Here is a 27,704-nt window from a genome sequence, read left to right on the forward strand (position 1 = left end):
AAATGAGTTCAAGCTGATCAGTGACCACAAGCCATTGGTGCCACTAATAAATGGCAAAGACCTGGACGTGGTTCCACTTCGTTGCCAGAGGCTGCTGATGCGATTGATGAGATTCAACCCTACTGTAGAATATGCCCCCGGGAAAACCCTCATAGTGGCCGATTCTCTGTCCAGGAGCCCCTCAGACGATTTACAGGACTGTAGTGACACCCACTCAGATGTGGAGTGCGATGTGGCGTCCATTATTTACAGCATGCTAGCTTCAAAGCAAAAGATAGACATCATCCGGTCTAGCACTGTCGAAGATGAAAGCCTGCAAAAGGTAATCACATATATTCAGTCAGGTTGGCCTGAACACATAGCCAGGGTGCACCTGATGGCCAGAGACTTTTTCCCCGTGAGAAATGAACTTTCAACTCTAGATGGAATTGTCACCAGGGGCAACAGAATGATCATACCTGGAAAACTGAGGGCTGAGATCATAGATCGCATACACGACGGGCACCAGGGTCTGAGCAAATGTCGGGAAAGAGCAAACACATCGGTGTGGTGGCCCGGTATATCGTCCCAAATTAAACTTAAGGTCTCGTCCTGCCAGTCCTGCCAAGAAATGAGAAGAGCTCAGCCCAGAGAACCACTAATTTCCACGCCACTTCCCGAAAGGCCATGGAAGAGGATCGGAATTGATCTGTGCGAACACAACAAACAGACCTACCTAGTCATTTCAGACTACTACTCACGTTTTCTAGAGGTACTTCACATGCCCACAACTACCAGTACACAGGTAGTGAGAAAACTGAAAGCCAGCTTTTCCCTGCTATGGTATAGCTGAGGAGGTGGTCAGTGACAATGGGCCACAATTCACCAGTGCGGAGTTCAAAGATCTGGCTTGTGAGCTAGATTTCAAACACATAACCTCCAGCCCACATCACCCACAAGGGAATGGGCATGCTGAAAGAGCCGTACAAATAGCCAAAATAATCCTAAAGCAAAAAGACCCCCTTCTGGTGCTTATGTGTTACAGATCCACTCCATGCAGTAGTACAGGTGCCAGTCCAGCAGAACTCTTGATGGGTCGGAAAATTCGGACAACCTTACCCACCCTTGACAGTAATCTGTTACCTAAATGGCCAAACACAAAAGTCATCGAGAGAAATTATGCAACCAAGAAAAAGGAACAAGCTTACTACTACATCCAGCGTCATGGTGTGAAATTCCTACCTCTCCTATATCCAGGGAATCAGGTCCTCACCAAAGTGGACACTCAAAAATCCTGGCTGACAAAGGCAACTGTGATGAAGGGGAGTGTCACACCACGATCTTATCTGTTGGAGACAGAGCAAGGGGGTATGTTACGCCGAAACAGACTCCACCTACAGGAAGTGCCAGTGGGGAAAGCACCAATAACAACATCTGTAAACACCCCACAGCATGAGACCGTACTACCAACAACACCAAGTGCTGTCAAAACACCAGATGTTCCAGAACAATATGGAACAAATCCAAAGTCTCCTGACGGACTGATACGAACCAGGTCTGGCAGGATTAGCAGACCACCACAAGTCCTGTAGCTATAAATGAGGAAAGAAAGATAAGAGACAGAAACGCATAGTATGGTTACTTTGAGAAATGTTAAGAGATGTTAAATGCAGTTCACAGTAAACCCAAGTTAATACTGGTTCATTTGAGACTGTGTATGTTCTACCTATGGAAGGAAATGTTACGTGTATGCTTGAAGTAACAATGAAGCATTTGTTATAAGGCAAACAATAGATTTGTAAAAGGGGGAGATATAATAGAATGATGATTAGTTATGTCTGAGTGTATAACGTAACTGATGACGTGTATGGAGGGGACAGTTTATAGAAGTGAAATGTGTGTATGGCGCGGCTACTGAATATTTGTTAACGAGTTCACCAATAGATTCAGTAAAGGTTCAAAGAACAGAATCAAGACTGGACATTGTATTCTTTTGCAACATACAAGGGTTTATTACACACACGAGTGCTAGACCTAGCGTCAGACACCTCTGCTGCGTCTGACTGCCAAGGGTGCTGGAGGAGCTGCATGCAGGGTTCGCCAGGTGGGGCAGATAAGCGCACGTATCCCATCCTAGGAGGGGAGTGGCGGATGGCAGCTGGTCCCCTCAATTACCCAGGAGTTTACAAATTACAACAGCCTGTCACTGGCAGCCTTTTTTTTTTTTTTAAATAACAATGGTTTTACTACAGTAACACACAACTAATTACAGGCATGTCGACAGAGCAAATCACAAAATCTTTTAGTGGTTATGAAAATGTATTCAGATTTAGCATATTAGTGATGCATTCTCCTCATATATAATGACACACTGCTTTCACCTAAAGGAAAGTCCATGTAAGTTCAAGTGCATGCTTTTAAACGGAATCGGTACCGACATCATTATTGGTGACATTGGCCCTGTATTTACTTGGAACCGGATCCCTAATGCACATCAACCGAAACACGGCATTAATTGTAAACTTAGTAATTGATGTGACAGTTGAATACAATAGAATCAAAACAATAATGCCACAATTTTAATATTCATAGGAATTTTCCTGCATTCGTATGTCTGTAAAGTTGTTCATACATAAATAATTGACGTTTTAGTGCTGTGAATACGTCAATATTGTATGTTTCAATATGTAAATGTACGTTTGGTAGAACCACACCTTACGTAAAAATATACACGTATTCTCGTGAGATCACATTAAATATTATTAGGGGTTGGTTGTTGCTCAAATTAAAATTGAGTTTTCATATTTTAAAATGGTTAATAATGTATTCGAATTTTATAATATATAGTCTGTGGGAATTCTGGGAAACATTTTGGGTAAAGTTGGAGATTTTTAAAGTAGAGAAATAGTATTATTGAGATATTTAAATTGTTTAAAATAATTATGGAATTATGGAATAGATTTATTGATATAAGAAAACTCTTTTTAACCCCCCCCCCCCCTCTCTCTCTCTCTCTCTCTCTCTCTCTCTCTCTCTCTTTCTGGTCTACTGTGTCCTCTCCATTTTCGTTAACCATGATAAGATGTCTGTGTGATTAGGAATGAAAGGTGATCCTGTCCTAGGCCCGTACAGAATGCTCAGACAACACACCGAGCGAGTGGGATGGAACAGAGAAGAGAAGTGGGGTGGGGTGGGGTGGGGTGGGAGGTAAATAATTGATGCGGCACTTTCGTTTTTTTAATCTGTAAATGAGACACTAAGACACACTATCTGTCCCCCATTAGGATAACAAGATGGAAGATAATGATCCTAGTTAAGACAGTTTACATTGAGAGCGAGAGAGAGCTCTTCAGGTATAGCTTTTTTGTTAGATGCTTTTGTTAAGGATGGATAAACCAGGTGAAGTGAACCAGCACTTATCTCCATATCACTACAGAGTGCTGGACAATTAAAGATCCTCACACACACATAGAGCCAACATTATCTTGTCTATTAATATGTGTCATTTACCTGCCACCTGTTGTAAATCACCTGAGAACAGAAAAATCTACAGAAGGAACCTCAGCCAGGTGAGGAGCCAGATTTCAAATAGTCAGAACACACAGTTCAACATAAGCCGCATTTCCACCGCAGGAACTTTCCCCAGGAACTTTGAACTTTGGGGTGGTACTCTGTGTGTTTCAACAGCAGTAAGCAGGGTCTAAATGAAGTTCCGGGTAAAAATTTCCCCCTCAGAAAATCCCTGCTTGCGAGGTAATATTTTTTCAAAGTTCAGGAACTTTCGGGGGTGGGACTTGAGCACTGAACATGCTGATTGGTTCTGAGTTCATGCCGCATTTTGATTGGTTGACTCCACGCAGCATTTAATTTCAACCACCATTTTTAAAAATCCGTTGCTGTGCGTGCAGTCCTATATCATTGCACTAATTTGCCTAATCTTCACAGTACTTTAGACTGTGGTGGAAACAGAAAGCAACAGGTCTGGGGGGAAAAAAGTTCCTGGGACAAATTATTCCAGGTAATTTCGATGGAAACGCAGCAGTCATCTGACATCTTTCTCTACAGCAGGGGGATCCCTGTAGCCTTGAGGGACATACTCCTAATTTGCATAGTAAAATTGTATTACGGTACACACCTATCGAAATTGAGAAATAAAGATCTTGCTTTTTCAACAACAACAAAAAGATGTCACGGTAAAACTTAAGAAAATGAGGAAAAAACTCAAGTGCAGAGGAATGGTTTAATAAACAAAAGAACAAAGTAAAACAAACACCCACGAGGGGGAAACACAACTAAATACAAAACAACAACTTCAAAAACAAACATACCAGAAGGGTCACGGGAGAACAGGAGACGTGTACAAGACAACGATCCGACACAGACAGCAAACACAAAGGAACTTATAAAAGGGACAAATCAGGCAGGTGATGAGGAACAACAGGTGGGGCAAATGAAACCAATAATGAGATAACAAGGAGGGTGGGGTCAAACAGTGACAGGAACACAAACACCACATGTGCTACACGAGACAGGACAGGCATGTGACATTACCCCCTCCTTAAGGAGCGGATACCAGACGCTCCACTAGGGACGGGAGGGACAGACCAGGGCGGGACGGGAGGGACAGACCAGGGCGGAGGGACAGACCAGGGCGGGACGGGAGGGACAGACCAGGGCGAAACAGGAGGAACAGGAAAGACAGACCAGGGTGGGGCAGGGAAAATGGACAGTTCGGGAGGCCAGGGCGGAGACCCTCCCTCGGGCGGCCACGGTGGAACTGGCACCAACGGCTCCGGCTCAGGAACAGACACTGGCTCCGGCTCAGGAACAGACACTGGCTCCGGCTCAGGAACAGACACTGGCTCCGGCTCAGGAACAGACACTGGCTCCGGCTCAGGAACAGACACTGGCTCCGGCTCAGGAACAGACACTGGCTCCGGCTCAGGAACAGACACTGGCTCCGGCTCAGGAACAGACACTGGCTCCGGCTCAGGAACAGACACTGGCTCCGGCTCAGGAACAGACACTGGCTCCGGCTCAGGAACAGACACTGGCTCCGGCTCAGGAACAGACACTGGCTCCGGCTCAGGAACAGACACTGGCTCCGGCTCAGGAACAGACACTGGCTCCGGCTCAGGAACAGACACTGGCTCCGGCTCAGGAACAGACACTGGCTCCGGCTCAGGAACAGACACTGGCTCCGGCTCAGGAACAGACACTGGCTCCGGCTCAGGAACAGACACTGGCTCCGGCTCAGGAACAGACACTGGCTCCGGCTCAGGAACAGACACTGGCTCCGGCTCAGGAACAGACACTGGCTCCGGCTCAGGAACAGACACTGGCTCCGGCTCAGGAACAGACACTGGCTCCGGCTCAGGAACAGACACTGGCTCCGGCTCAGGAACAGACACTGGCTCCGGCTCAGGAACAGACACTGGCTCCGGCTCAGGAACAGACACTGGCTCCGGCTCAGGAACAGACACTGGCTCCGGCTCAGGAACAGACACTGGCTCCGGCTCAGGAACAGACACTGGCTCCGGCTCAGGAACAGACACTGGCTCCGGCTCAGGAACAGACACTGGCTCCGGCTCAGGAACAGACACTGGCTCCGGCTCAGGAACAGACACTGGCTCCGGCTCAGGAACAGACACTGGCTCCGGCTCAGGAACAGACACTGGCTCCGGCTCAGGAACAGACACTGGCTCCGGCTCAGGAACAGACACTGGCTCCGGCTCAGGAACAGACACTGGCTCCGGCTCAGGAACAGACACTGGCTCCGGCTCAGGAACAGACACTGGCTCCGGCTCAGGAACAGACACTGGCTCCGGCTCAGGAACAGACACTGGCTCCGGCTCAGGAACAGACACTGGCTCCGGCTCAGGAACAGACACTGGCTCCGGCTCAGGAACAGACACTGGCTCCGGCTCAGGAACAGACACTGGCTCCGGCTCAGGAACAGACACTGGCTCCGGCTCAGGAACAGACACTGGCTCCGGCTCAGGAACAGACACTGGCTCCGGCTCAGGAACAGACACTGGCTCCGGCTCAGGAACAGACACTGGCTCCGGCTCAGGAACAGACACTGGCTCCGGCTCAGGAACAGACACTGGCTCCGGCTCAGGAACAGACACTGGCTCCGGCTCAGGAACAGACACTGGCTCCGGCTCAGGAACAGACACTGGCTCCGGCTCAGGAACAGACACTGGCTCCGGCTCAGGAACAGACACTGGCTCCGGCTCAGGAACAGACACTGGCTCCGGCTCAGGAACAGACACTGGCTCCGGCTCAGGAACAGACACTGGCTCCGGCTCAGGAACAGACACTGGCTCCGGCTCAGGAACAGACACTGGCTCCGGCTCAGGAACAGACACTGGCTCCGGCTCAGGAACAGACACTGGCTCCGGCTCAGGAACAGACACTGGCTCCGGCTCAGGAACAGACACTGGCACAGACACCACCGGCTCAGGTTCAGGAACAGACACAGGCACAGGAACAGACACAGGCACAGACACCACCGACTCAGGTTCAGGAACAGACACAGGCTCGATGGCGGCCATCTTGTCAGGGAACACAGGCTCGGCAGACGTGACGTGAACACTCTCGGCGGCGGCCATCTTGTCTGAAGACACAGGCTCGGCAGACGTGACGTGAACACTCTCGGCGGCGGCCATCTTGTCTGAAGACACAGGCTCGGCAGACGTGACGTGAACACTCTCGGCGGCGGCCATCTTGTCTGAAGACACAGGCTCGGCAGACGTGACGTGAACACTCTCGGCGGCGGCCATCTTGTCTGAAGACACAGGCTCGGCAGAAGTGACGTGAACACTCTCGGCGGCGGCCATCTTGTCTGAAGACACAGGCTCGGCAGACGTGACGTGAACAGTCTCTGTAACGGCCATCTTGTCCGAAGACACAGGCCCGTCAGACGTGACGTGAACCGCCTCTGGCTGGGCAGACGTGACGGATCGCTGAGGTGGTGCAGGCAGTGCGAGCAGGATCACCGGAACAGGGACCACCGGAACAGGGACCACCGGAACTGGGACCACCGGAACTGGGACCACCGGAACTGGGACCACCGGAACTGGGACCACCGGAACTGGGACCGCCGGAACTGGGACCGCCAGACTCGGGACCACCGGACTCGGGACCACCGGAACTGAGGTCACCGGAACAGTCACGGAGGGAGTCTTCCTCTTCCGTTTCGAGACCACTGGAAGTGGGGCCACTGGACTCGGGACCACTGGACTCGGGACCACCGGAACTGGGACCCTCTTCCTGGCCTCTTGCTCCTGAAAGCGAGCGAGACCCTCCACCATAGCCACAAAAGTACTGCTGTCAAATGCCCTTCTAAGCACCCAATCCATGGGCTCATCAAGGGCGTAAAAGAAAAGGTCCTTGAGGGGCTCTTCATTAAGTCCCAGTCCCTCTGCTGTACTAAGGAAGTCGACCGCGAACTTCCTTAGGTCAGCTCCCTGCTGGCGGAGCGCAAACAGCGCCTGAACACGAAGAATGCGTTCATACTGTGGGCATGAGACAGGGGGAACAAGTGGATGCTGGGAATTCCTCTGCTGAGTCTTTGACATGGTCGGATCGTTCTGTCACGGTAAAACTTAAGAAAACGAGGAAAAAACTCAAGTGCAGAGGAATGGTTTAATAAACAAAAGAACAAAGTAAAACAAACACCCACGAGGGGGAAAACACAACTAAATACAAAACAACAACTTCAAAAACAAACATACCAGAAGGGTCACGGGAGAACAGGAGACGTGTACAAGACAACAATCCGACACAGACAGCAAACACAAAGGAACTTATAAAAGGGACAAATCAGGCAGGTGATGAGGAACAACAGGTGGGGCAAATGAAACCAATAATGAGATAACAAGGAGGGTGGGGTCAAACAGTGACAGGAATACAAACACCACATGTGCTACACGAGACAGGACAGGCATGTGACAAAAGATACTCTGCATTAGTTGCCACAGTATCGCTACATGGTTGCCAAGGTATCGTGGGTGGTTGCTACAGTGGTTACTTGTTTACAGACTCAAGCCAAATCCAAGTCTGAGTCTACCCCAAGTCTCAATAATATTCTGGCCCCTCATCAATGTAAATCTATAGGATGCTTTTCGCAAAAGGGAAAATAATAGTAAGTCTGATGGCTTTAAAAAGTAGTACCACCTCCTGAACCATCCACATGGTTTGAAGGATTATTCATGCATGTAGCACAAGTGGTACAAAAGATGAATACTTAAGATTGGGGTTAAAATGTCTGAGCAATAGTAATAGTGACACTTGCCTCAGCAAACACTGCTTATAATATATTTAGTAAGATTACTGTTTAGAAGTGAAAAAAACATGCTAATATAACAAGACAAAATACATTTACCGTAAGTTCAAGGTGTATTCTTTAAAAATAACTAAGTCTTACTGTCTTATGAAGTTTTGTCTTCTAGGTAAATCTTACAACTAACTGACAGCACAGCAGTATATTCACAGCAGCTTTGGCCTCAGCCTCAACACGCTAGCTGAACATTACTATAAACAACCAATCATATATCCATCAATGAGATGATCCAAGATAGATCCGTGCATGGGAATGCTTTGAGTTGGCATCACCATAAATCATATATTTGCTTAGCCAACTGAAGAATGCAGGGAGATATTTGTGTTGCAGTGAGTAAAGTGAGTAAAGCAGGAGACCCCTTTAGCAAGATCTGCAAGCGATATTCTCCAGAATGGAATTGTAATTGAGTGTTTTCTGCAGGAGACTGATATCTAGTTATCTGGTCCAGGGTGAGACAAATGGCGTGTCACATGATTTTTGTCAAAGTGCCACATATGACTCCTGATCCATAAGTTCCTCACTAGATTAGACTCTGTTGTGTGTGCTTCTAACCCCCAGAACAATACCAGACCCCCTAAGACCCAGACCAAGACATACCAGGCCCAGACCAAGAGTTGGCCAAAATTTAAATGCAGAGCCATTTTATTTATTTGAAAATTCTCTATAACAAGGTAATTGAGGTAATTATCACCTTCAGTTCATTGGAGATAGTTTGTTAACCAGCTTTTCAGCAGGGTAGACCCATACCAAGTTTTAGACCACAAAATCAAGTGTCTCTCTCTCTCTCTCCACAGGGTTTTTTTCGTAGAAGTATCCAGAAGAACATGGTGTACACATGTCACAGGGAGAAGAACTGTATTATCAACAAGGTAACTCGGAATCGCTGTCAATTCTGCCGGCTGCAGAAGTGCTTCGCTGTAGGGATGTCTAAAGAGTGTGAGTGTTAAAAGCCTTTATCCTACACACACACAAACTTCAGCTCAGGAGCTCAGTTATAATTTTTTCACACCTTTTACTTTCAAACTGTGGAGTTATCTGCAATTATTCATTGTAAGTGATTCAGTAACAAAAAATATCACACTGTAATATGCAATTGTCACTAAAATGTTGTGCCCTTTGTCTTTGAGATTTATTTAAGAGCTTTAACTGTTTTGTCCTTTTTTATAGTCAGCATAACTCGACTCATGATAAGTCACAGCAGTTTTGTCAGAGGTGAGATGTGTTGGTAGCCCTGTTTAGTGCACTGTCCCGTATTGCTTTCCAGCCCAATTTCCTATGACTCACCAATGAAACCCAAATTATTTTGTGCATTGGCTATAACTAGGTGTAAAACGTTTCGAGAACGGACAATTATAACATCCAGAATTAGAATTATCTTGTGACATTAAAGGGGTCCTGTTCTGAAATAAAAACAACAACTGAAATTTCTTTATAATCTCAATTGTTTCTCAATTGTTTTAATTTCATTAGATAACAATGAAATTAAATGCAGCACGTTACTGCTGTGAATAAGACCATGGCAATCTCGCATTTGTCAATTTGTCATTCAAAAGAGACCAATGCCAACAATGCCTCAAACTACCTTCTTCTTTTAGTCATTAAAGTTAATTTAGATTGGTTGCTTTGAAGGTATACCTGCCCAAAAAAACAGACAACTATAGAGCGCACTATTGAGCATTTTTCATACTGTAAAAAATGTATCCGTCCAATCATTTAATAACCATTAAACATACAGTACTGTGCAAAAGTCTTAGGCATGTTAATTTATTTATGATGTAACTTCTATTAACTAATTCAAATCAATATATGGTGTAACGACCCTTTGCGTTTAAAACGGCTTTTGTCCAGGTACACTTGCGCATAGTTTTTCAGGTAGCTTTACAGGAAGGTTTCTTCAAGTATCTTGGAGACGTTCCCGCAGTTCTTCTGGATTTAGTCTGTCTCCGTTTTTTTCTATCTATAGATGGACCTCAGTTGAAAGGCCTGTTTTACATGAAAAGATGATGATTTTACATGATCAGATCAATACCAGCTGTTGTCAGACTCCTTGTGCATACACAAATCTCACTGGATTATTACAATTAATGGCAAAAAGAATGTTTGTAAATGTAAACTGATATTTCCTACTGATACACTACAGCAAAATATATAAATAACTGACTTAAAACCATTTTTTTGGGGGGGGGGGGATTAACATGCCTAAGACTTTTGCACAGTACTGTAACTAAGAACATAACATTAAGGCATAAAACTGCAACATTTGTACAATAATTGTGTTCTGTGGTTATAAAACATAAAAAGAAAGGTGATTGTTTGAACCTGGATGATATTCTATATGGAATGATTTCTCAAAGGAATCTATATGTGGTAATTTCTTAGAGATACCTATAGGTCCTTTTACAGTTGGTAAACATGGTGACGTATTTGTGTGGGCGGGGCTTAGCTGGAGGCAGAAAGATCCCTCTGGCCGCTTCACTAACGTTAGTTTGCCAGTTTGTTAGCTTGTTTTTTTTAACAATGACTGGAGAAAATCCAATTTTATCTTAATGTGCAAGGTCACTCACTGTCCAGGACCACGATTGTTATTTGCAAAAGTTCATTTTAACGGACGGAACCAGATTGGCCGACCCGTACACGCTCAGTCAATGGACGATCTGACAGGATTAACGTTAACGCTACCAACGGTTGAGTGGCCTGACTTCTACACCTGCCCGATAGAGAAACCGAGGGTAAAGAGAAACTGAGGGCATATAAATCTTTAGATGCCTATAACTATGTGCTGAATGGTCATGTAAAGATTTGTGTGTGCGATCCGCAGTTCTGCCTAGCCAGCGCCAAGACGACAATGTAAAGAGTGACGGTGCAATTTTAAAGATGTGGATATTTTCTAGAAATAAAAATTCCAGATACAGCATACTCATTTTTCATCGATTCTTGCACCCAACAACACAACAAGATGACATTTAATAATAAAAATAATAATTTAAGCTCCTTATTATGTAGCCGAATCTGTGCTGGTTTGTATTGGCCGCCTCCAGTTTTCCGTTTGTTTTGCCTCCAGCTAGCGCCGTGACGTAACTGTGACGTCGGCGCAAAAGGGGTCTATTATCCCATTGAGTGGTTACTTAATTAAATCTGTATGTCTTCAATTTAAAATGTTCAAAAACAGTGTTACAGTTCAACAGGACTCCAGTGATTAACTCTTTTCACTAGGAGTCACACTGTAAATTGTACCACTGTGGCAAATTGTACACACCATTGCTTTAGATTCAGAATACCACCACTCAAGTCATCTGAAGCAGTTTGCATTTTACACATTATTACCGTGGTTTGATTGCATCAGCACTTTCCTGTTCAGGTCGACCTCACACTCCATTTGGTGCAGGATAAGAGATTCCATGCTCTTCTTCTGAACAAAAAGGCAACAAATGCAGCAACATCACAGTAGTCTTTCTATTTCCTGCTTTTTAGATCATTGTATGCAATTGACTCACTGAAGTTGGAGAAGTACAGTTGTGGCCAAAAGTGATGTCTGGAGGAGATATTTGTTTTTAATGACCCTACAAGTTCGATTAAACCATCAAAATATGAGGAAAATATTTTAGATTATATATATATATATATATATATATATATATATATATATATATATATATATATATATATATATATATATATATAACTGCAAAATTTGTACAATCATTTTGTTCTGTGGTTCTAAAACATAAAAAGAAAGGTGATTGTTTGAACCTGGATGATATTCTATATGGAATGATTTCTCAAAGGAATCTATATGTGGTAATTTCTTAGAGATACCTATTATCCCATTGAGTGGTTACTTAATTAAATCTGTATGTCTTCAATTGAAAATGTTCAAAAACAGTGTTACAGTTTTTGAACATTTTCAGGCCGCGTCAGAGAACCCACCTTCCATTCCCACCGATGTCCTTCACGCTGCACGCCAGTCACTCCTGCACTCCAAACCCACTGCTTCATCTGCTGCCTCTGCCAGTCCCATGGCCCGACCAGCGACCTTCACCGGAGAGGCGGAGGATTGCAGCGGGTTCCTGTTACAATGCTCCCTATATTTCGAGATGCAGTCTCACCAGTTCACCAACGATCGCGTCCGAGTGGCCTTTGACATTTCCCTGCTGTCTGGACGTGCACCACAGTGGGCTCAATCTCTATGGCAGTCCAACGCACCCGTCACTACTTCACTATCCTCCTTCTTCAGTCACTTTAAAGAAGTGTTTGGTCAAACAGCCTTGGATTTGTCAGTTCACGACCAGTTGTTCAACCTGATTCAAGCCAATAACTCTGTCAGTGCATACGCCCTCCAGTTTCACACACTAGCTGCCACCAGCGGCTGGAACGAGACTGCACTTCTCATCACTTTCCATCAGGGACTCAATGCTGACATCCGTCAGCTCATGGTGTGTATGACGATGCTATGGGAAGAGATAACTTCATCCAAAAAACATCAGAGTTTCCCAACGTCTCACAGCCTGTTCTCTCCTAAATCCCGCTGCATATCCTCTGCCCATGGCACCATCAGAGCACCTGAACCTTTGCAAGAGGTTTCTTATCATCTCACACATGCGGAGCGTCAGCGAAGAATCCAAAATCAACTGTGTTTGTATTGTGGGAGAGAAGGTCATGTCATCATCACCTGTCCTGTTCGACCACCACGCCCCGTGGTGAGTACTATTCAACTTCCATCTCAAATAACCTCCTTGTATCGTACCACTGTGCATGTTCTAACCCCCCATATCTGTGTCTCAGTGCTAGCCCTCATTGACTCTGGTTCCGCGGGGAACTTCATCTCAATCCAACTCCTCCAGAAACTGAACGTCCACAAGAAACGTTGCTCTCAGGATCTGAGAATCCACACCATCCAAGGAAAGCCACTGGGGCATGGTAGAATCCGACACCTCTCTCCCACACTGACGCTCCGCATCGGAAATAACGTTCAGGGTGCTGGAAGGATCCACCGCTGACCTCATCCTGGGACGCCCGTGGATGACACAACACCAACCGCACATCAACTGGGATACTGGGTTAGTTTTATAATGGAGTGAAGCCTGTTTCCAATCCTGCATTTCATCTGTCCAGAAATCATCCAAGCCTCGCCGTGTCCCATCTATCACTCCCACACTCTCCATCAACTCCACCACCGTTGAGAGTCCAGAGATGGATCACAAGGTGGAGATCCCTCCTGAATACCGGGCGTTCCAGGATGTCTTTAGTAAGTGGTTGGCAACCCAACTTCCACCACACCGGCCATGGGACTGTGCTATTGACCTGCTACCTTGGGCCACTCTACCCAAGTGTAGAGTGTATCCACTGTCCATCCCAGAGCAGAAGGCCATGGAGGAGTATATCCAGGAGGCACTTCAAAAGCAGTTCATCTGACCATCAACATCCCCTGCCACTTCCAGTTTTTTCTTTGTGGCCAAGAAGGACGGAGGCTTGAGGCCGTGCATCGACTACCGACACCTCAACTCTCAGACAGTCAAGTACAGTTATCCATTTCCTCTGGTCCCGGCGGCTCTGGAACAACTCATATTTTCCAAGCTGGACCTCCGGAGTGCTTACAACCTCATTCATATACGCTGAGGTGATGAGTGGAAGACTGCTTTTGTCACTCCTTCAGGCCACTGTGAATATCGAGTTATGCCGTACGGCCTGTCCAGCTCACCAGCAGTCTTCCAAAGCTATATGAATGAGGTGTTCCAAGAATTCCTTAACCGATTCATCATTGTCTACATTGACAACATCCTCATCTACTCCTGGAACCTGGCCGAACATTGCCTCCACGTAACGCAGGTCCTTGAGAAACTCTGCCATCACCATCTCTACCTCAAGCTGGAAAAATGCAAGTTCCACACCACCTCCGTCCACTTCCTAGGGTACGTCATAGACCAACATGGCATCCAGATGGACCAGAGGAAGGTGGATATCATCCAAAACTGGCCTCAACCCACTACAATCAAGGAACTCCAATGCTTTCTCGGATTTGCTAACTTTTACAGATGATTCATCCACAACTACAGTCTTCTCAGTTCTCCATTAACCTCAGCTCTCAAAGGCTGGCCCAAGTCTCTGTCCTTGACCCCAGCAGCTTCAGAAGCCTTCCAGCAACTAAAACAGGCCTTCCAAACCGCTCCGATCCTAGTCCACCCTAATCCTGATCTCCCGTTCATCATCGAGGTGGATGCCTCATCTACTGGGGTCGGAGTGGTCCTCTTGCTGCGGCAGGGTGATCCTCCCAAACTCCATCCATGTGCCTTCTATTCTAAGAAGCTTTCCCCGGCGGAGCAGAGCTACGACATCGGAAATCGAGAGGTATTCGCCATTAAACTAGCTCTATAAGAATGGAGACACTGGCTGGATGGAGCACATCACCAATTCGATGTCATCCATGATCATCGCAACCTCGAATACCTGAGAGAAGCTAAGAGACTCAATCCTTGTCAAGCCCGATGGGTTTTATTCTTCACCAGGTTCAATTTCACCATCTCATATCGACCTGGGGAGAAGAACTGTAAGGCAGATGCCTTATCGCGTCTTCACCAACCTGCTCCGGATGACTCGGCTCCTGAAACAATCCTCCCTCCAGCCATGATCGTCAGTCCAATAAGATGGGCCATCGATGAGCAAATCTCCCAAGCTAATCGCTCCAACCCTGCTCCGCCAGGAGGTCCAAAGGGGCTCCTCTATATTCCACCCACCTTTCATCTGCCCCTTCTGGACTCAGCTCACACCTCTAAGGGCTCTGGACACCCAGGTAGCCAACGTACCCTCTCACTCCTTCGTCAAAACTACTGGTGGCCAACTATGCCTCAGGATATCTCCCGGTACGTCAAGGGCTGCTCAGTCTGTGCCGTTACCAACACTCCATCGTATCTGACCAGGGAACCCAATTCATCTCTAGAGTCTGGCAAGCATTCTTCAAACTCCTCGAGGTATCCGTAAGCCTCTCCTCCGGTTTCCATCCCCAAACTAATGGCCAGACTGAGCGGAAGATCCAGGAAATCGGGAGATACCTGAGGAGATACCAAAACTAGGAAAGCTGGAGCCAGTTCCTCCCGTGGGTTGAGTACGCCCAAAACTCACTCCAACAATCCACCACCGGGCTCCCCCCTCCTTCCAATGTATCCTAGGATACCAACCTCTTTTGTTTCCCTGGTCGGGTGAGCCCTCAGAAGTTCCAGCTGTCAATCACTGGTTCGAGCAGAGCAAGAGGGTATGGGACTCAGCTCATGTGCATCTCCAACAGGCAGTGCGAAGACACAAGAGACAAGCAGACACCCGTAGGACATCAACCCCTCGCTACCAACCAGGCCAGAAGGTATGGCTCTCGACGCAGGACATCCGTCTCCGCCTGCCTTGCTGTAAGCTGAGTCCCTGGTACATAGGTCCATTCACAGTACAGAGGCAGCTCAACGAGGTCACTTACAGGCTTAACCTTCCACCTCACAACAGAATCTCACCATCCTTCCATGTATCACTCCTAAAACCTCACTCTGAACCTCTGTTTTCTCCTCCCACAGAATCTTTTGGCGAAGAAGTACCTCCTCCTCCCAACATCGCTGAAGAGGAACCGATCTACCGGGTTCGAGCTATCCTAGACTCACGACGACGGGGTCCCTGACTGGAGTACCTCATCGACTGGGAGGACTACGGTCCCGGGGAACGCTCCTGGGTGAGCTGTTATGATTTCCTCGATCCTACACTCCTCACACAATACCACACGGAACACCCAGATCGACCGGCTCCCAGGGCCTGAGGTAGACCCCATCGTCGTCATCCTACCCAGTCGTCAGGAGCCACCCTTGGAGGAGGGGGTACTGTCATGGAGTCACCAGATCAGCACGCTCTGCCCACTCATTCACTCTCCCCGGAATTCTGATTCACCGCACCTGCAGTTCATCATCAACGCACACTATATAAAGACACTTCCCCTTCATTTCATTGTCTGGTCTCATCCTTACCTGAACGTACAGACTCCTCTGCTCACCTGAAGATCCCTTACCTGAACTTCGTCCTCGAATCTCCGATTCCCGTCATCTGCTTCCTGTCTTCTGTCATCAGCCTGCCGCATCCTGTCCTGCCATCTGCAAACAGACATCATTGTTATCAATCATTGTTATCATCCAGCTAAGTTCATCATCCTGTTCACCAGTCTCATCTGCTGTGCCACTCCGTGCCTCTGTTCAATAAACAACAGTTTCAACCATTTACCTGTCTGCTTCTCTCTGTACCGTGACACTTATAGAAAAATAGACAGCAGTACACAAGAACAGTAGGATAATATGATATTTACTTTCATGATGGTGATATATCAAATTTGTTTTTATAATAATATTCTTATGTTTGTATTTGATTTGCTATGACTGATAATTTGTCAAAATTGCTTTTAATCATCAATTATGTTGATCAGACAACAATAAATACAGGAGCTATTCCCTGTCACTTAACAAAATTCTCTGTTTTGTAGTTTTATGTATGCTTCGGGACACTGATCAGTGTTGTATATTGAGCAATTGTTTTGTGTTGAGTAATGTTTGTTGAGTGTTTGAGTAATTTTTAGACATGTACAGCACTTTGGCAAACTTGTTTCCCTGAGTTGAAACTGATGGGCTGAATGCTGCGTTCGCTCCTGGAACGGGGGACGTATGATGTGGACTTGGGCGCTTGCGGTTCTAGAAGGGTTGGGGAATCCGGTGTTACTTGGGGACAAGACAAAGTTGTGTGAGTAGTCGATCTGCAAATGGCGCAGGAGAGACTTTGACAGCCCAGGAACACTTTGTTGTAAAGTTCGAGGTCGAGAGCCCCCCAATATGGGCACTGATTCCAATGAGTGATGCGAGTGGCACATTTTGCGGAAAGATGTTTACGGTATGGGTAAAAGTGACTAACTAAGCTCTTTACGCTTGTGGGAAAGACGTGCCGTCTGACTATGACTTCTGTTAATCTGCTGAAAGCTATGCAGAATTCTGAAAAGGTGAGTACTCAGATTAGAGAAGTTGAGAAGATACTGGTGGAGGTTCCTGGGCTGCTGCGTGAGGAGGAGGTGGAAGAAGTTACGCTGATGCGAGTGTATGAGATAGCCAGCGAGCTGGGGCTGTAGACGTGGATGGCTGAGCTGGAGGCATCCTTGTTGATGCTTCTTGGCTAGAATGGGTTACAGTTGGAAAAGAGTTGGAAATAGGAGGAAAAGAAAAATCTGGGACAGACTGCGGTCAAGTCAAGTCACCTTTATTTATATAGCGCTTTTTACAATACAGATTGTATCAAAGCAGCTTCACATTGATAACATGAAAATAATACAACAAAGTTTGTTTCTAGAAGAAAATTGCATCATCGTCCACCCTAAATAAGGCAGATCAATAATATTGTTGAATATTAAATGTCCCCAACTAAGCAAGCCAAAAGCCAAGGCAACAGTGGCAAGGAACCAAAACTCCATCAGGTGACAGAATGGAGAAAAAAAACCTTGGGAGAACCCAGGCTCAGTCAGGGCCAGTTCTCCTCTGGCCAACGAGCGAACAGTGTATGATTATGATCCAGGCAGCATTACAGGTCAGAAGTCAGATTGGTCGTGTCGATGAGGCCTTCACAGGGTTGATGAGGCTGGCACTTCAGGGATGCGTCATGGTTAGGTCCAGGTGCAGATCCACCATCTGCCGGGGTCCACCTCACTTCAGGAAACGGAAGGACTGGTTGACACTTCAGTACTGCGTTGTCGTCGTATCCAGGCGCAGGTCCTTCATCGGATCTGGATACGGCCTGGATCCGGTGGAAGAGGAGAGACTAGTTGACACTTCAGGACTGCGTTGTCGTGTCGTCGCGTCCAGGCGCTGATCCTTCATCAAATCTGGATACGGCCTGGATCCGGCGGACTACGGTAAACCTCGATATAAACAGAGAGACTAGGCTTAGACGCCATTCTTCTTAATCTATGCAGCCTAATATAGAATTATAGAGGTCTATAATGTGTTATGTGTATGCTAGGTCAAAGAGATGTGTTTTTAGTCTAGCTTTGAACTGACAGAGTGTGTCTGCTTCCCGGACAATGTTAGGAAGACTGTTCCATAGTTTTGGTGTTAAATAGGAGAAGGATCTACCGCCAGCAGTCGATTTTGATATTCTAGGTATTATCAACTGGCCGGAATTTTGAGATCACAATAGACGTGAAGTATTATAATGCATTAAGAGATCGCTCAAGTACTGCAGAGCTAAACCATTTAGTGCTTTGTAAGCATTCAGCAATATTTAAAAATGTATACGATGTTTAATAGGGAGCCAATGCAGTGTTGACAGAACAGGGCTAATATGGTCATACTTCCTGGTTCTGGTAAGAACTCGAGCTGCTGCGTTTTGGACCAGCTGTAATTTGTTTATTAAGCGTGCAGGGCAACCACCCATTAGAGCATTACAATAATCTAGCCTTGATGTCATGAACGCATGCACTAATTGTTCTGCATTTGTCAATGAGAGCATATGATGTAATTTAGATATATTTTTAAGATGGAAAAATGCGGTTTTACAGATACTAGACACGTGACTTTCAAATGAAAGATTGGTATCAAAGAGCACACCCAGGTTCCTAACCAACGATGAAGACTTAACAGAGCAGCCATCAAGTGTTAGACAGTATTCTAGGTTATTAAGTGAGGATTTTGTCCAATAATTAGAATCTCTGTTTTTTCAGAATTAAGTAGTAGGAAATTACTAGTCATCCTTTTTTTTTAATCAGCTATGCATTCCGTTAATTTTGTGAATTGGAAAGTTTCGTCTGGGCGTGAAGAAATATAGAGCTGAGTATCATCAGCATAACAGTGAAAATTAATGCCATGATTCCTAATGATATCTCCTAAGGGTAGTATGCACAGAGTGAACAGCAACGGTCCTAGTACTGAGCCTTGTGGTACGCCATACTGAACTTGTGATCGATAAGACATCTCTTAATTTACTGCTACAAACTGATAACGGTCAGATAAGTATGATTTAAACCATGCTAATGCAATTCCACTAATCCCAACATAATTTTCGAGTCTATTTAAAGGTGCATTGCGCAAGTCTCTGAGTTTTTGCAGAACTATGCCCCCTCTGGCGGCAAGCGAATCTGCAGCCAGAAGTGTGCACGTGTTACGTCAGAAACGAGGATACAATATGCAAGTGCAAAAACTCTTTATTGATAGTCAATAATGATGATGATGATGATGATGATGATGATGAAGTCCAGGTGGTGCAGGCTGTGGCGCAGGGACTTTGATGGTCAGACACGGAGTGATGAATGAAGTGCAGCGTGCTCTGATGAGTGAAGACGTGATCCAGACATGTAACGTAATCCAACTAGACGTGAAACAGGAACACAGGAACTCCAGACGGGACACGAGGCACAGGAACAGGATCAGACAACAACAGAGACTTCATGCAACGATCTGACAAGGAGATGAGAAAGCAGTGAAGCATATATAGGAGATGAGATGAGTGGCAGCTGGTGATGATGATTGATTGCAGCTGGATACTGATCAACAGTAATGATCCGGACACACCCACTCACACACTCACACACATGTAAACAACAAAGCACGAGACTAGAGAGAGACATTGGATCTATGAACCGTGACAGTACCCCTCCCCCTAGGAACGCCTCCTGGCGTTCCCAGGTCCCCTTACCTGCCGATTGTAATCATCGATAAGGGAGTGATCCAGAATGCCGGTACCCAACTTCTCTCCTCTGGACCGTAACCTTCCCAGTCCACCAAGTACTGGAATCCGCGTCCCCTCCGCCTTGAGTCCAGCACACGATTTACCGAATAAGTGGGTTCCCCATCTACGAGTCGCGGCGGGGGAGGAACCGGGATTGGCGGATTAATACGAGAATGAAATACGGGTTTAATTTTGGATACATGAAAGACGGGGTGAATCCTCCTGTACGCTGGAGGTAGGTTGAGGCGGACTGCCACCGGACTAATGATCTTGGTGACAGTAAACGGGCCAATGAATTTGGGAGCAAGTTTATTAGACACGGAACGGAGAGGAATGTTATTGGTAGAAAGCCACACTTTTTGACCAGCGACGTATACGGGAGGCCTAGACCGGTGGCGATCGACTTTGGCCTTGGTGCGCAACCCCACCTGGAGTAGAGTCTCACGGGCTCTAGTCCACGTGCGGTGACACCTCTGGATGAAGGCGTGAGCGGAGGGAACCGCGACTTCGGATTCCAGACTAGGAAAAATTGGTGGCTGGTACCCTACGCTACACTCAAACGGAGATAGGCCCGTAGATGACACTGGCAACGTGTTGTGGGCGTACTCCACCATAGAAAGTTGTTGACTCCACGAGGAAGGATTCTTGGAAACCAAACATCGTAACATTCTTTCCAAATCCTGGTTGGCTCTCTCAGTTTGGCCATTGCTCTGGGGGTGGAACCCTGAGGACAAACTGACAGTCGCCCCCAGAAGCTTACAAAATTCTCGCCAAAATTTGGACACAAACTGGGGTCCCCTGTCAGAAACCACGTCCATCGGGAGGCCATGTAACCGAAAGACGTGGTCAACGACAATCACCGCTGTCTCCTTGGCAGAGGGTAATTTGGGCAAGGGAATGAAATGGGCCGCCTTCGAGAACCGGTCCACCACAGTCAAAACTACCGTGTGACCCTGAGAGGGTGGGAGGGCGGTAACAAAATCTAGAGCGATATGGGACCAGGGTCTCGAAGGGACCGGCAGCGGTTGGAGTAACCCATCTGGGGGTCGATTGGAAGTTTTACCAGTGGCACAAACTGAGCAAGCCAAAACAAAATTGTGAATGTCACGAGCCATGAGAGGCCACCAGAATCGTTGCTTGACTAAAAATCTAGTGCGACTGACTCCTGGATGACAAGCCACATTGGAAGAATGCCCCCACTGAATGACGCTGGACCTCAGACCCTCAGGCACAAATAAACGATTCGGTGGGCAACCGACCGGAGGCGTTACCCCTTCTTGACCTTCGATTCGACCTCCCATACGAGTGTGGAGATGAATAGAGTCTCCGGTAAAATGCACTCGGGAGTAGACGGGCGTTCGGAACGATCAAAAATGCGCGATAAAGAATCAGGTTTGATGTTTTTAGAACCCGGGCGGTACGAGAGAGTAAAATCAAAACGACCGAAAAAAAGTGCCCACGAGCCTGCCTGGAGTTCAATCTTTTAGCAGTCCGAATGTATTCTAAGTTCTTGTGATCAGTCCAAACGATAAAAGGTACCCCCGACCCTTCTAACCAGTGCCGCCACTCTTCCAATGCTAACTTGACTGCCAACAACTCTCTGTTCCCAATGTCATAATTGCGTTCGGCAGGAGATAGACGATGAGACAAAAACGCGCAAGGATGCATCTTGTCGTCTGAAAGAGAGCGCTGGGATAACACTGCTCCTACCCCCACCTCTGACGCATCGACCTCCACCACGAACTGACGTGATGGATCAGGGGTTGTCAGAATAGGGGCTGAAACGAAGCAACCCTTCAGTTTTGCAAACGCAGCCTCGGCTGCGTCTGACCACCTGAACGTCGTTCTGGGGGAGGTCAAGGCGGTCAGAGGTGCGGCTAGTTGGCTGAAGTTGCGAATAAAACGCCGGTAGAAATTGGCGAACCCCAGAAATCTCAGTAGGGCCTTACGAGACTCTGGACTTGGCCATTCCACCACAGCCTTGATCTTCTCAGGATCCATGCGCATTCCCTCAACCGACACGATGTACCCTAGGAATGGAACAGACTGTGCATGAAAATCGCATTTCTCCGCCTTGACAAAAAGCCCATTCTCTAGCAACCTCTGAAGCACTCGTCGGACGTGCTGCACGTGTTCCTGGAGAGAAGAAGAAAAAATCAGTATGTCGTCCAGGTAGACATAAATGAACTGATCTATCATATCTCGCAGCACGTCATTGACAAGTGCCTGGAAGACCGCTGGACTGTTGGAAAGCCCGAAAGGCATAACCAAGTATTCAAAGTGTCCCCTGGGGGTGTTAAACGCGGTCTTCCACTCATCCCCCTCCCTGATGCGGACCAAATGATAAGCATTACGTAAATCCAATTTTGTGAAGATGGACGCTCCCTGCAACCTCTCGAAGGCTGAAGACATCAATGGCAAAGGATAAGTATTCTTTACCGTGATGTTGTTCAACCCCCGGTAGTCAATACAAGGTCGCAGAGACCCGTCCTTCTTCCCCACAAAAAAGAACCCCGCCCCCGCTGGAGAAGAGGAAGGGCGGATGAACCCCGTTGCTAGAGAATCAGAAATATATTTCTCCATAGCCTCCCTCTCAGGTGTCGAGAGTGAATATAACTTGCCCTTGGGCGGAGCTGTACCTGGTAATAAGTCTATGGCACAGTCATAGGGACGATGCGGAGGGAGAGAAGCAGCCCGAGACTTACTGAACACCTCCTTCAGGTCCAGGTACTCCGTGGGCACGTTAGACAGATCCACTGCCTCCTCCTGCAACACAGGGACAGAAACAGATGGACAGGCAGACACTAGACAAGACTTGACACTGATTACTCCATGAGGACACAGACTTGAGCTGCCAGTCCACTTTAGGGTTGTGACGGGTGAGCCAAGGGTGACCAAGGACAATGGGTGCAAGGGGAGTGTCCAGGACATAGAAAGAGATGATCTCGGTGTGGTTGCCTGATGTGATGAGGGTGATGTCTTCTGTGGCAAAAGTGATGGTGGGAAGTTCTTGTCCATTAAGTGCGTGCACAGCAATCTGATGTGTGAGGGGTTTGAAGGGAATCTTGAATTGACTGAGTGATCCATGAAATTACCTTCTGCCCCGGAATCCAAAAGTGCTTGACAGTCGTGAGTGAGTGCTGACCATCTCAGTCTTACCGGAAGGAGGGTAGATGTTGATGAGGTCTTCTCGGCGGAGATCCCACCCGATAGTAGCCTCATACTTACTATCGGGCTTGGCCTTTTACCGGACAGTTGTAAGCATAGTGTCCGGCTCCTCCGCAGTATAGGCAAAGGCCCTGGGACCTCCGCCTCTACCTCTCCTCCCGGGAAAGCCGAGCTCGACCCACCTGCATGGGCTCGTGATCGTCGACGGGGCTGACCGCGTCCCCGCCTCCAAATCGTGGACCCTCGGCACCTGCCAGAGGGCGTCTACTCGTGGCGTGACCCCCAACTCGGGATAGTCGAGCATCAACTCTGAGAGCTAAAGCGATGAGTTCATTGAGAGATTGAGGCAGGTCCAAGGCGTAGATTTCTCTCTGGACGCGGTCAGCCAGCCCATGCAGGAACATGTCCCACTGCGCCTCCTCGTTCCATTTGCTCTCCGCTGCCAGGGTCCGGAACTCGATTGAAAAGTCTGACACTGATCTCTCTCCTTGACGTAAATCAGCCAGCATTCTTGCGGCTTCTCTTCCACCGACCGCCCGGTCGAAAACTCTTTTCATCTCAGCGGAGAGCTCCTGGAACGAGGCGCAGCACGGATCTTCATTCTCCCACACTGCCGTTCCCCATAAAGCCGCTTTCCCAGTCAGAAGGGTGAGTACAAAGGCGACCTTAGATCGCTCGGTCTGGAAAGTCTTGGGTTGGAGAGAAAAATGCATGGAACACCGGGTTAGAAAAGCTCTGCAAAATGTTGGATCACCTGAATAGGGCTCTGGGGCTGGTAGGCGTGGCTCCGACTGGGATGGGCTGTCCGATGGTGTGGGAGGAACGGCCGGTGTGGGCGGCGCAGTGGGAGCTCGTAGCTGTTGGATCTGCCGGGTGAGCTCGGACACCTGCGCCACTAACGCCTGAACAGCGCGACCAGTATCGTTTAAATTCTTCTCTTGAATGTCCAGATGAGCCATACTGTTACTCAAACAGTCCTCCATGGTCGGCGCTGATGTACTTGCTGTATCCATTCTTGGTCAGATCGTTCTGTTGCGTCAGAAACGAGGATACAATATGCAAGTGCAAAAACTCTTTATTGATAGTCAATAAATGATGATGATGATGATGATGATGAAGTCCAGGTGGTGCAGGCTGTGGCGCAGGGACTTTGATGGTCAGACACGGAGTGATGAATGAAGTGCAGCGTGCTCTGATGAGTGAAGACGTGATCCAGACATGTAACGTAATCCAACTAGACGTGAAACAGGAACACAGGAACTCCAGACGGGACACGAGGCACAGGAACAGGATCAGACAACAACAGAGACTTCATGCAACGATCTGACAAGGAGATGAGAAAGCAGTGAGCATATATAGGAGATGAGATGAGTGGCAGCTGGTGATGATGATTGATTGCAGCTGGATACTGATCAACAGTAATGATCCGGACACACCCACTCACACACTCACACACATGTAAACAACAAAGCACGAGACTAGAGAGAGACATTGGATCTATGAACCGTGACTGCACGCTCATGGACAAAAGTTTTCTTTTTTGTATCTTACGTGGAGTTTGCGTTGGTGTTTGAAATGAACTACAAGCCGGTCTCTTAGAATCCATCTTCTACGGAGAATGGCGGCGAATACACAAACCTGCCAGACAGCCAGGTGAGCGTGCCGTGAACGCGCATGACGTCACGCCCAGTCTAAAATTCCAGCCCGAATCCCTCTTATTTATTTTACTTTACAGGATTATAGAGACAATCTCAGTGATCAGAGAAGGGCTCATTCAGCCCATCAGGCAATTGTTTAAGCATGTATGGGTTAGAAAACGGGTATTTTTAACATGAAAAGTTGCTTAATGCACCTTTAAAAGAATGTTGTGGTTGATAGTGTGAAATGCAGTACTAAGATCGAGTAACACTAATAGCGAGATACAACCACGATCGGATGATAGGAGCAAATCATTTGTGACTCTAATGAGAGCTGTCTCAGTACTATGGTACAGTCTAAATCCTGACTGGAAATCCTCGCAGATATCATTTCTTTCTAAAAAGGAACAGTTGTGAGGATACTGCCTTTTCTAGTATCTTTGACAGAAAAGGTAGATTCGAGATCGGCCTGTAATTGACTAATTCTGTAGGATCAAGTTGCGTTTTTTTAACAAGTGGTTTAATCATAGACAGCTTAAAAGTTTTCGGTACATATCCTAGTGACAAAGATGAATTAATGATATTAAGAAGAGGATCTGTGACCTCTGGAAGCATCTCTTTCAGTAGCTTAGTCGGTATAGGGTCTAACATACATGTTGTCGATTTAGATGATTTAACGAGTTTAGTAAATTCTTCTTCTCCTATAGCAAAGAATGAATCAAATTTTTCTTCAAGGAGACTACAATGCACTGCCTGATGCAATACTGATGCAATGCATTAATTCAGTTGAAATGTCTGTTGTTAGATGGGTTATATCTTAGTTATTATGCAAATTTTCATGATAAATTTTCATTGCAGATTCATTGCTGCACCTCTCTTGGTATGAATAGGCCTTGTAAGATTGTATCATTGTCATGGAGCGAGACACTTCTGAGTGACAGTCCATTAGCTAACAATCTCCCTCCCACCCTGTATTTCTCTCTCTGTCTCTGAGATAGACTGCAGATTTACACTGCTAGTTTTAGCAGCCGTTAAGAACCTGTAATGACCTCACTGAGATTCTCTGTAGAGTTTCACATCTGAAAGTGGTACTCAAGCTGTCCTCTTTTAGATCCATGAGGAAATGTCCGACACTTTGTCTTCCCCTGACCTCCATCATCATTACTCTGCTGTTTGATCGGTCGTCTCCTGCAGTAGAACAGCATTGACTGCACTGCCACTTCTTCAGTATAATTACTACAACTAAAATTGACTAAAACTAAATTCAAATGTAGAGTAATCCTGACATGGTATTTAAATAATAAAAAAATGGGAAATGGGAAACTATAATGTAATATCCTTGCATGGACAAATGCATTGGTAACACTTTATAATAACTGCATGCTATTAATCATTAGTTAAGCATTAGTAAACAGTTAATTCATCATTTATAAAGCATTAATAGACATTAATAAGCAGTTTATAAATACAGTTATAAATGCTGTATTCTTGATTTAAAAGCATATCTATAATGTGTTTAATAATTGTATTTTCATACTTTATTAATGATCAATTTATCATTTCTAAATGAAGTATTGCATTATTTACAAACCAGTTATTTAGGAGTTGTCAGTGGTTCATAAGATCACTTAGAAAGTGTAAGTAAATTATTAATAAATTATTTAAATGTACATTCATATATCTTATTATTCAGACATATAGTAATAGTTACTTAGTGTGTTAATAAATGCTTTATTGCTTTTATAGTGTGTTAATAAAACACTTTCTATGAAGCCTGTATTTATAATGCATTATAAGGGTATTCTTAATGCATTATAATACATGCATAATGCCTTATAAACAACCTTATAATGTTTTGTAACATCTCATGAATAATCGTAAAAACAGTAATAATACCTATTTGTGGTTATAACTATTACATATATTAAGTATGATGATGTATAACACACAATGAACATAATTTTATCCATGTAAGTTATAATGGATTATAGTTTCATATATTTTACTTTCCCAAGTCTCATATCTTGACATTGTTTACTTAAAGGAGTAGTTCACTTTAAAATGAAAATTACCCTATGATTTACTCACCCTCAAACCATCCTAAGTGTATATGACTTTCTTCTTTCAGACAAATACAATCGGAGCTATATTAATAAACGGATGCTTCCGAGCTTTATAAGTTTGTAGCTCAAAAAATGCATTTATCCATCTTAAACGAACTCCACACGGCTTCGGGGGGTTAATAAAGGCCTTCTGAAGCAAAGCGATGAGTTTGTGTAAGAAAAATATTCATATTTAAAACTTTAAAACTTTAAACTTTAAGTAAAATAACTTTATTTGCGTAAATTGCGCTTTTGACGCAAGTAGACTGCATATGTTTGTTTGGCCGAAAGCTAGAATTTTACTTTGTAATGTGTTAAATATGAATATTTTATACAAACTCACAGAAGGGAACAGGGTCAGGAACAGATTCAGGCTCGGGAACAGACTCAGGCTCAGGCTCGGGAGCAGAAGACTCTGGACGGGCGGTCTCGGCGGGACGAGACTCTGGACGGGTGGTCTCGGCAGGACTAGACTCTGTACGGGCAGTCTCGACGGGACGAGACTCTGGAATGGGGACTGGAACAGGTCTGGGAATCTGGATAGTCCTTGGGGCAGGAACAGGTCGCTGCACAGAACGGGGAACAGGAACAGGTCTTGGCGTGGCGGCGGCGAGGCGGTGGCCATCTTGGCTAAGGGTTCAAGCGGCAAGGCAGTGGCCATCATGGCTGAGGGCTCAAGCGGTGAGGCGGCGGCCGTCTTGGCTGAGGGCTCAAGCGGTGAGGCGGCGGGAAATCTTGGCTGAAGGCTCA

The 27,704-nt window shown here is 46.2% G+C and overlaps 1 protein-coding gene and 1 long non-coding RNA gene across 3 annotated transcripts in view; one reads left to right on the forward strand and one right to left on the reverse strand.

Moving 5' to 3' along the window:
• Window positions 1-27,704, forward strand: part of LOC309511499 (retinoic acid receptor beta-like) — a 327,730-nt gene that overhangs the window by 145,142 nt on the left and 154,884 nt on the right. For both annotated transcript variants that reach the window (XM_082186743.1, XM_082186744.1), the window contains exon 3: window positions 9,121-9,262. In XM_082186743.1, the coding sequence (XP_082042869.1) occupies window positions 9,121-9,262 (142 nt within the window). The remainder of the gene's footprint in view (window positions 1-9,120; window positions 9,263-27,704) is intronic.
• LOC309511574 overlaps window positions 1-27,704 on the reverse strand; it is a 144,258-nt gene that overhangs the window by 73,668 nt on the left and 42,886 nt on the right. The window lies entirely within an intron of this gene.

Source organism: Leuciscus leuciscus (assembly GCF_965113295.1).
Source record: "Leuciscus leuciscus genome assembly, chromosome: 12".
In the NCBI taxonomy this organism is placed as follows: domain Eukaryota; kingdom Metazoa; phylum Chordata; class Actinopteri; order Cypriniformes; family Leuciscidae; genus Leuciscus; species Leuciscus leuciscus.